The 11,286-nt window shown below is 41.9% G+C and overlaps 1 protein-coding gene across 1 annotated transcript in view; it reads left to right on the forward strand.

Annotated features, from left to right (window-relative positions):
- The window catches only part of LOC138963960 (ectopic P granules protein 5 homolog), a 79,127-nt gene extending 75,249 nt beyond the window's left edge, over positions 1-3,878 (forward strand). Inside the window, exon 45 of the mRNA XM_070335819.1 lies at positions 1,639-3,878. Coding sequence (XP_070191920.1) covers positions 1,639-1,939 — 301 coding nt within the window. The 3' untranslated portion in view covers positions 1,940-3,878. The remainder of the gene's footprint in view (positions 1-1,638) is intronic.
- Positions 3,879-11,286: the final 7,408 nt, after the last annotated feature.

Raw genomic sequence — 11,286 nt, forward strand, 5'->3', positions numbered from 1 at the left:
ATTACAGTGTATTCACCTTTAAGGGAAAAGTGAGTGTCTGTTGTTTACATGGTTCTCATTTTTGGCTCACGTAAGTGTAGCCTATGCGATGCTAACTTTTGTCTGTCTGTGCGTGCGTGCGTGCGTATGTATGTATGTCTGTGGTAGAAATTTTAACATTTGACTGAACACCGAAATACTAATTTTACCTGGTTATTATTCAAGCAACAGCTTCAAAATATTGAAGCAGTGATCAACATTTCGTCGGCACGTATGTAGTTAAAGTGTGTATCCAAAGAAAACGGGTGGTGGGGGGTTTTGGGGGGGTATAAACAGCTGACTGGTTTGTGTCGTGTGTGGTATGTAGACCAGGTCAGGGGTCAAGGTTAGGTCAGATCGTGTGAAGGATTGTGGTATTGATACAGTTATCACTGAGCTGCAGTTCGCCGATTCGGAGAAGACGATTTCACATTGTTCGGTTTCGTAGCTCCAGAAAAATAGATAAAGAAGATACCAAAGGAGATTTCCTACAGGTTAATCTGCACAGCGTGTTTCCAGTGTCTGCGCGAGGAAGCGCTGTCGAAAGCGCAGTGTCGATCTGGCCATCTGGCAGTCGTGTCCCCGTAAGTAGGCTACAGACAGACAGACAGATCTAGATCTAGTGTCTCGCACTCTTGCACCGTGTCACCTATGCTTACTGTGTGTGTGTATGTGTGACGGAGTGATTGAGTTTGTGTTACTGTTTGTCGATTTCTTACGTGAGCCTTGAAGGCTTCGCCTCTTGTTACATTTAGTCAAGTTTTGACTAAATGTTTTAACATAGAGGGGGGAATCGAGACGAGGGTCGTGGTGTGTGTGTGTGTGTGTGTGTGTGTGTGTGTGTGTGTGTGTGTGTGTGTGTAGAGCGATTCAGAGAAAACTACTGGACCGATCTTCATGAAACTTGACATGAGAGATCCTGAGTATGGTATCTCCAGATGTTTTTTTCGTTTTTTTTAATAAAGGTCTTTGATGACGTCATATCCGGCTTTTCGTGAAAGTTGAGGCGGCACTGTCACGCTCTCATTTTTCAACCAAATTGTTTGAAATTTTGGTCAAGGAATCTTCGACGAAGCCCGGACTTTGGTATTGCATTTCAGCTTGGAGGAGTAAAAATTAGTTAATGAGTTTGCTCATTAAAGTTGTCATTAAAATCGATTTTTCGCAAACAGATCATATTCTTCATCACATTCTGAATCTAAAAATATATATACATATGTCATGTTTACTCTTAAAATGTGATCACAATTAACGAAAATAGATTAATTAGTCTTACAATTAAAATGTAAGAAATCGATCCAAAAATGATTTCATCTTATTCTTTATCATTTCCTGATTCCAAAAACATATAGATATGATAGGTTGTATTCAAAACAAGCTCAGAAAGTTAAACAAGAATACAGAAAAGCGCGCTTTCCTGCTTAGCACAATACGCTACCGCGCTATTCTGACGTGTTAATTTCACTGCGTTTTGCAAGTGGGAGGTGAGCGATTTCCTTTTCGCGGGGATTGACGAAGCTGGTCTTGGTGAAATATTACAGTGCGTTCAGTTTCATTCTGTGAGTTCGACAGCTTGACTAAATGTAGTAATTTTGCCTTACGCGACTTGTTTCTTTTCAGGTTCCGGCTAGCAGTCCGCAGTCTTGCTGCCTTTTTGTCCAGCCAGATTCTGAACGAGACAACTCTTCGCTTCCAGTCCACCTCACCACTGAGTGACCTGCCCATGGCCAAACAGTGCCGTGCAGCCTTGACCTCTCTCCGTGGCAACAAGATGTATGCCTCTGTGAAGGAGAGCGTGGAGAGCATGATCGGTTTCATCCATCGCACGGACCACACGGCACGCCATGTGGTGGACCTTATCAAGGAACTGGCCCTCACGCTTTATCCTCAGTGTGACTATCTCACCAGCAGTGTCAAGTAGAGTATGCTGGGGAGACTTACACAGCTAGTACTGAGTGAGGGCGGGACCTATCTGATGGTATCTTCTCAGGTATTTCTGACAGTTTGTTCCACAGCTAGTGTGCCTGGAGAGATCACACCATTGTATAGCATCAAGTGAGGTAGCTTTGTTTTGTTTTTTGAGTGTGTGTGGGGTTATTTTCTGCTCTTTGAAGGTCTCTTTGTTTCATTTCTTGGTGCTTTCAAAAGGGCTCATGTCTTCTGTGAAATTACCAATCTTTCAGGGCCATCTTGTGTGATATTTTCTAATAATTGTGCATTCTATCAGGGTCCTACAGCGCCTGTTTTTCTCTACTTTATTACGCTTCTTTTTGGTGTGATTATTTTACAGCTTGTTTCACTTTTATCATGTGGCACAAAACATTTGATTTACAATGGATAATGTCAGAGGGGGGATGGAGGTTGTGAGTTTATAAGAATTAAAACAGGCAAGAGTGCAGCTGAAGGGGTTTGAGAGAAAGATTTGTATGTGTTTGTGCATTTTGTGTGTATAGCTATGCGGTACAGATGCTCTAAAAAGGAAACATGCAGTATGAGTGGTTTTGTGTTAGTGTATATTTGTGTGCTTTTTATCGGTTGAACTGCTTAACATTCAATGTGCGTCTTGCCAATAGTGCATTGAGCTAAATAACGTTGAATGTATTTTGGTGATTTTGTTGTTTTGTGATGTTTTTGGTCCTAGACATTTTCCTGATCTAACAATAGGGTACTGTGTTTATGCATTTAGTTGCTGTTGGTGCCGCTATGTATCACATTTGTATTCAAGAATTTAGAAAAGGACATTTTTTCATTTATTTTTCCATTCATCTTTATGATTATTTGTTAGTACTCTGGAGAACTTTCATGGGTCTTATGTATCATTCATACACCTATGTTGTGCTGAAAAAAGGGCTAAGCAGTAATGTTATAGAGTGAGTCTTTAAACAGAACCACTGCTGCTTTGATTAGCTTTGCTTTATCAAATATTCATTTTCCTTGTCCCTGTTTTATGCAATCAATTGTCAACATATATTAGAGATAGAATAAAAATAGAACATTATGTGCGGTGTTGCAATTTATTTCTGTCACAATGTTATGTTTGTTTTTCTTGTAAAAGAAAGAGTACCGAGACATTAAAAAAAAAGATCACAAAACACACATGGGGCGTTGGATTAGTCTCTTTGTATAGTGGAGAATTTGGGCTCACTGCTTGTCTTTCAGGATTGTCAATGTCAAAGATTTTGTTTTCTCTTTCTTTTTTTTCCCCCTCATTTTAGAACAGCTTTTATAGGAAGGAGAACAAAAACTAACCAGAAGCGTGATCACATCTAATGACGTTTTCAATTGCAATTAAATGTTTTTATTGCCTTAGTCAAGTTTTGCTTCTCTGTTTTCATTTGTAATGGAATGTCATAACTGCATTCTATCATGAAATGTTGAATTAAAAATCAAGTTACACAACTTGATTTGCTGTAGGGATTTCTTGGTCTTCAGTGTGTGAGTTGCAACTAAGAAAATGTTCATTTTCTTTGATGCTTTCTGTAGATATGAGCTTTTGCAATCTTTGACCACTTACAACAAATAGGAGTAATGCTGGTTTTGATTTCTGTTTTTGCATAACTCAAACTGCCTTTGTGTGATGATTTGTTGTGTGTCCTTAATGCCAAGGTAAATGTATTGTACCGGTACAACAAATAATATGCTTTTGTTTTTGTGTGAGTTTTTCTGTGTGTGTGTACATTCTTTTTAATGTTTTTGTCTCATTTATTATAAATGTGATATTTTGAAAAGCTGGAACATAATCATCTGTATCAAGTACTGTACCACCTCAACTTAAATGGTCATTAATACTTTCACGGTCAATTTGCCACTGTCACTGTATTACTGGTTGATGCTGTCAATAAACATGATTATTAACCATGCAGACTGATGCTAGTATTTTGTTATGTGCACTTCTCTACGCAAGATGTCCGAGAGGTTGTGTTGAATACTGAGTGTTAGATCATGTATGGTCAGGTGTGTTGAGTTTCAAGCATTTTCCGAAAAACACAAATGTTCATAAGAGAACCAAATGAACATTAAATTACATATTCTTACCCAACTCACATAGATAGCAATAACTTCGTTTGTTTGCTAAGACATTGAAGCACTCTTACATGGTAACATGGGGAGATAACTCTAAAACAAAAACCACATGCCATATAAGGCATGGTCCGTAGTGGTTATCTCCCCTTCCGGTGTACCGCGCATGCGCAGGATGTATACCAGTGACACTCATTCCTTTTCCTTCAACGCACGGCGCTGGACGTGTTTTGAAGTGCTCTGGCTTTTCTTCAGCCATTGGTCTTTACTTGTGTGAAGACCATCAAATCTCGGTAACGTTGTTTCATCTTTCTTCCTTTCTTCAGGAATTGGTGAGAATTTTTTATTTTTCTTATTGCAAGAATTTTCTTAGCGTATTTGAGCGTTTTGCATCTTGTTGTTGTTAGTTCATTTTTGATTCAAAATGGCTGACAAGCAGAAAGATAAAGATAAATCTCGGAGTTCTGCCAAGCAGGTTAGCTCTCCAGGGTCTCACTCAGGCAAAGCGGGCAAAACTCAAGCTAAGGCGGCTACGGCAACAACTACCCGTAGCTCTCAGAAAAATTCTCTTAGCGAGAATTCGTCCATAGTTAGCGTTCTCAACCCGGAGACTCAAGAATCCTTTTTTGACTCACATGCGAAGCAAAAGTGAGTCTATGTACTCACCCGAGTCGTCCGTCCGTCCGTCCGTCCGTCCGTCCGTCCGTCCGGACGTCCGTCCGGAAAACTTTAACGTTGGATATTTCTTGGACACTATTCAGTCTATCAGTACCAAATTTGGCAAGATGGTGTATGATGACAAGGCCCCAAAAAACATACATAGCATCTTGACCTTGCTTCAAGGTCAAGGTCGCAGGGGCCATAAATGTTGCCTAAAAAACAGCTATTTTTCACATTTTTCACATTTTCTCTGAAGTTTTTGAGATTCAATACCTCACCTATATATGATATATAGGGCAAAGTAAGCCCCATCTTTTGATACCAGTTTGGTTTACCTTGCTTCAAGGTCAAGGTCACAGGAGCTCTTCAAAGTTGGATTGTATACATATTTTGAAGTGACCTTGACCCTGAACTATGGAAGATAACTGTTTCAAACTTAAAAATTATGTGGGGCACATGTTATGCTTTCATCATGAGACACATTTGGTCACATATGATCAAGGTCAAGGTCACTTTGACCCTTATGAAATGTGACCAAAATAAGGTAGTGAACCACTAAAAGTGACCATATCTCATGGTAGAAAGAGCCAATAAGCACCATTGTACTTCCTATGTCTTGAATTAACAGCTTTGTGTTGCATGACCTTGGATGACCTTGACCTTGGGTCAAGGTCACATGTATTTTGGTAGGAAAAATGTGTAAAGCAGTTCTTAGTGTATGATGCCATTGCTAGGTTTAGTTATTTGACCTTGACCCTGAAGGTCAAGGTCATGTCAAGGTCAAGCATGTGAGTCGTATGGGCTTTGCCCTTCTTGTCGTTTTTATTGATGGCAAACCTACCTCAACTGACAAATCATTTTCAGAGAAGGTTCAGGCTCCTCAAGCCGAGCAATCTTTGAGTAAAGCCGATTTACTGGCTATTTTGTCTTCTTTTAAGACAGAGGTTCATGTAAGTCTCGTTTAGAACCAGCTGCAACTGTTACGTCACCGGCACGGTTGGCCTAGTGGTAAGGCATACCAGCCAAAAGGTTCATTCCTGACGTCAGCCTAGCTTATGCCCTACCGGGGTACGGGTTGGGGTGTGAAGAGCATGTGTCCACTACTTCCGGTAGTAGGACAACAGGATCTTCCGGTTGCCATTCTATGGGTCCGGTTGGTGCTGATGCTTACCAATCCACTGCTGGTTCCGCTGTCGCTTCTGCGGCTGTGGCTTCCGGTGGCAGGATGGTATTGCCTTCTGCCGCTAACACTTCTGTGTTGGTAGTTGCTAAACTACCTTGTATACGCCCCCCCCTCAATTTCGTCCGAAAGTGGGCGTTTTATTGGTACTAAACTCTTTGCATGAGCGTTTCCTTTACTATACATAATAAGGATATTATGGTCAGTGTCAAAGGATGCCTTATTGCACAAAACGTTCATCTCTCTCTCTCACACACACAAGCACACGCACAAACAGAATTCTGCAAGCAAACCACGAAGGAAATAGTTTTGTTTTATTGCATGTTATTGTTAACAAGTTTATAACTTAAATAGATAGTGATATGTGGAACAGATTAATCCAGGTCTGCGGTGAACAATCCCATATCAGCATTTTAACTTTAAGCAAATAAACGCATATCACAATCAGTTGTAGAATGATAAGTCACGTTTGTCTCGGAAACAAAAAATATGTGTTGTCAGTGTGTAACCCAATGAGGGGAAACTCAGTGTGTACGAGGGATAACGTCTTGCCTTCAAAGGCCGCGATAGAGGGTAAACAAACACAAGTCTGTTCATTCGTTATGTTCTAACTCCTCGAAGTTGACCTCTCTATTCTCTCCCAAATCTCGTCATGTCAAAACGATTTTCGTGAAGCGATTTTACTACATTTAGTCAACCTTTCCAACTGACAAAATGAAATTGACCACACATATACTCCACAGCTGTGTCACCGGCATTCATGCCTTGCGGACTTGGGCCGACACGTTCACACAAACACACACACACACACACACGCGCACACACACACACACACACACACACGCAGTGTCGCACACACACACACCAAGACCCTCGTCTCCATCCCCCGTCTATGTTAACACATGTAATCTAAAATTGACTAAAAGTAAACAAAACAAGAAATTCCTCCGAGGTAGGAAAAACACCCCCGTCAAAGGGAAATAACCTTCTCAGTTGGTGGCAGTGACTGAGTGAGAATGGTTATTTCCCTTTGACCATTAAGATGTCCCTCTATAAGTCCTTGTATAATTTTAATCCACCAATAACTCCCTAACCGTGTGTTTGACTGGTCCCAATTTTTGTAAGGACCGTCTCAGGAATGTATAGAACCTGTTCACCAAGTTTGGTGACGATCGGTCCGTTCATTCTTGAGATCTATATGCGAACACAAACACACAAACAAACAAACACATCGAGCGAAACCTATACACACCCCTATACCGGGGGTGTAATAAGACAACGCAGACTGACAATAACAAGAACATACAAGCCAGAGCACAGGTGTTTTTCTTGACAGAGCACGACTACAGTTAACCAGTCTCGCTGTCTGGTTTTTGAGGAGCTGATGACCCAGTTTGAACACTGGCTGAGATTTAAAAAAAAACAAGTCGCGTAAGGCGAAAATACAACATTTAGTCAAGTAGCTGTCGAACTCACAGGATGAAACTGAACGCAATGCCATTTTTCAGCAAGACCGTATACTCGTAGCATCGTCAGTCCACCGCTCATGGCAAAGGCAGTGAAATTGACAAGAAATTCCTCCGAGGTAGGAAAAACACCCCCGTCCTTGCCATTCTTACCATTCTCATGTGTAGAACCTGTTCACCAAGTTTGGTGACGATCGGTCCGTTCATTCTTGAGATCTATATGCGAACACAAACACACAAACAAACAAACAAACACATCGACCGAATCCTATACACACCCCTATACCGGCGGTGTAACAAGAAGAGCGGGGTAGTAGTTGCGCTAAGAAGGATAGCACGCTTTTCTGTACCTCTCTTTGTTTTAACTTTCTGAGCGTGTTTTTAATCCAAACATATCATATCAATATGTTTTTGGAATCAGGAACCGACAAGGAATAAGATGAAAGTGTTTTTAAATTGATTTGGACAATTTAATTTTGATAATAATTTTTATATATTTAATTTTGAGAGCTTGTTTTTAATCCAAATATAACATATTTATATGTTTTTGGAATCAGAAAATGATGGAGAATAAGATGAACGTAAATTTGGATCGTTTTATAAATTTTTATTTTTTTTTACAATTTTCAGATTTTTAATGACCAAAGTCATTAATTAATTTTTAAGCCACCAAGCTGAAATGCAATACCGAAGTCCGGGCTTCGTCGAAGATTACTTGACCAAAATTTCAACCAATTTGGTTGAAAAATGAGAGCGTGACAGTGCCGCCTCAACTTTCACGAAAAGCCGGATATGACGTCATAAAAGACATTTATCAAAAAAATGAAAAAAACGTCTGGGGATTTCATACCCAGGAACTCTCATGTCAAATTTCATAAAGATCGGTCCAGTAGTTTAGTCTGAATCGCTCTACACACACACACAGACACACACACACACGCACGCACGCACGCACATACACCACGACCCTCGTCTCGATTCCCCCTCTACGTTAAAACATTTAGTCAAAACTTGACTAAATGTAAAAATGTGCACCACACCGGGCTGACACGTGTGGGGCGATCGTAACTTTGTCTGTCTGTGCGTGTGTGTGTGTGTATGTCTGTGGTAGAAACGTTAACATTTGACTAAAACACCGAAATACTCATTTTACCTGGTTATTATTCAAGCAACAGCTTCAAAGTATTGAAGCAATGATCAACATTTCGTCAGCACGTATGTAGTTAAAGTGTGTATCCAAAGAAAACGGGTGGTGGGGGGTTTTGGGGGGGGTAAAAACAGGTGACTGGTTTGTGTCGTGTTTGGTATGTAGACCAGGTCAGGGGTCAAGGTTAGGTCAGATCGCGTGAAGGATTGTGGTATAGATACAGTTATCACCGAGCTGCAGTTCGCCGATTCGGAGAAGACGATTTCACATTGTTCGGTTTCGTAGCTCCAGAAAAATAGATAAGGAAGATACCAAAGGAGATTTCCTACAGGTTAATCTGCACAGCGTGTTTCCAGTGTCTGCGCGAGGAAGCGCTGTCGAAAGCGCAGTGTCGATCTGTCCATCTGGCAGTCGTGTCCCCGGCCGTAAGTAGGCTAGCTACAGACAGACAGATCTAGATCTAGTGTCTCGCACTCTTGCACCGTGTCACCTATACTTACTGTGTGTGTGTATGTGTGACGGAGTGATTGAGTTTGTGTTACTGTTTGTCGATTTCTTACGTGAGCCTTGAAGGCTTCGCCTCTCAGTTGTTGTTTTTTCCCCCCTCCCACGGACTCCGCTTATTCAGTTAACGCTCGTTTTCATATGCGAAAACCCACAGTGGCTTTCCCTTCACGGTTGGCAACTGTGCGGGAATCACTGAGACGCTCAGCGGGGGCTTCGGCCGCTACGCTGGATTTGATCCAGGGATCGCATAGGTGTTCAACTTCTTCAGTCTACACCTCACATTGGTTGGCATGGACCAAGTGGTGTCAAGTTAACGAAGTGAATGTTACATCTCCCCGTTCAATGCAGGTGGCAAACCACTTATCCTGGCTTGCTGACCAGGGTCTTTCTCCGGATTCACTGAAGGTTCGTCGATCAGCAATTTCAGTTACGCTGAAACAGCTAGGTCATTCTATTTCACTTGGGGGCGTTATCTCCAGTGTGATTAAGGGAGCGTCCCTTCGATTTGCTAAAACCAAATCTGTCCCGGCTTGGGATTTGCCTCTTGTTTTGGAATACTTAAGATCACATACAGCTAGTCTTGATAATCTCACTCGGAAAGCAGTCATGCTTACTATGCTGGCTTCCGCGAGACGGGGTAGCGAAATACATGCTTTGTCTGGTTCAGCTCGAGACATCTCGTTCGAGAAAGATGGTTCGGTAGTTCTCAGGTTTTGTTCTAATTTCTTAGCAAAAAAACAGAAGCCAAATAAACCATCTCCAATAGTTCAGATCAAACCGCTGAGCAACATTCTGGCTCCGTCAGATCCGGATGTAGCTAATTGCCCTGTGCGAGCCTTGAGAGCTTACCTGTCTCGCACTAACCCGATCAGGTCACCAAAACAAAAACTACTTTTTATCTCCATTAATACTAAGAGAGAAAAGGATGTTATGAAGTCTACCTTGGCTAGATGGGTTTCCACTCTGGTAAGACAGGCTTACAAGTGGTGGCAAGAAAAAAAATGGGGGGGGGGGGGGGGCAGTCAGTCCTTCCTCTACGGTCAGCTCGGACTCACGAAGTCAGGGCATGGGCCTCCTCCTTGGCTGTGTTAAAGTCTGGAAGACTTGCCGAAATCTTGCATGCAGCCTACTGGACATCAGAAGATGTCTTTTTAAATTTCTACCTGCGGGATGTATCAAGTGCCCGACAGGACGGAACTTTCGGTCTGCCAGCTATGGTAGCTGCAGGCCAGATTATTTGAACAAAATAGCAGACAGCCGCCAAAATTATACCTTCGGGTCACGTGACTCCCGCTCGGAAGCCTTCGGCATTCTCCGTAACTACTTGTCGAAGAGGGGAGGGGTAGGTAGTTTCCTCCGTTGAAATGGGAACCTTTACGGAGCTTTTCCCTTATTTTTTCAGTTGCTAATGAAAGATGAAACACCCGACTACGTTCTCATCAACTAATTTCGGTGGTTCACTCGCCCTATCGCAAAAAGAAAAAAATAACAAAAGTTTGCTTGCATTTATTTTATAGAATTCTCGCGACCTGGCGAAAAAAATGTCGATGCACCTCTAGCCCTATGTATTTTTACTCCACGAAAAATTTACTCCGGAGTAAATATTTCGTACGAAATTCTTACTCTGAGTACACTTTTCGTACGAGAAAAGAACTCCCCAAGGCACGAAAAAATTACTCCCTCCACGACATTTTTACTCCCCATTTTTTTTACTTCCAGTAAAAATCTCGTACGCAAAAATGGGATGCGGGCGAAGGGATAATGCCAATAAGTGATCTCGCGCAAACGAATGTCGCGCTACCCTCCTTCCACCCCTTCCACCACCAAGACTAACAGGGGACAAGGGAGTAAAAATTTCGTACACCTGGCATGGGAAGTCAGTAAATTGCTCGTGTTGGGGTGAAGTAATTTATTCGTTATTTATTCGTCAGGGGAGTAACATTTTTGTACGAAATTTTTACTCGTAACTCACCTGTCTTGGGGAGTAACTTTCTCGTGCAATGGGGGAGTGCTTTTTTCGTAAAGGGAGTAACTTTTTCGTACGAAATGTTTACTCCGGAGTAAAAATCTCGTGGGAGTAATTTTCTCGTGTTACACCGGTCAGTATCGTCCACAACCAACCACTCAAAACGACGTACTTTGCTGTAACCTGACCCTGGGGTCCGGAGCCAAATCGCCGACCGGATTTTTGAGTGGGCGTGGTTTCCAGCGAGAGTTATCTTTTCCTAGCTTGCCCCATGCTACCAGATACTCACAAGATGTTAACTGTGAGTACATTTTCCCACCAC

The sequence above is a fragment of the Littorina saxatilis genome, linkage group LG4 (assembly GCF_037325665.1).
Source record: "Littorina saxatilis isolate snail1 linkage group LG4, US_GU_Lsax_2.0, whole genome shotgun sequence".
NCBI classification, from domain to species: Eukaryota; Metazoa; Mollusca; class Gastropoda; order Littorinimorpha; family Littorinidae; genus Littorina; species Littorina saxatilis.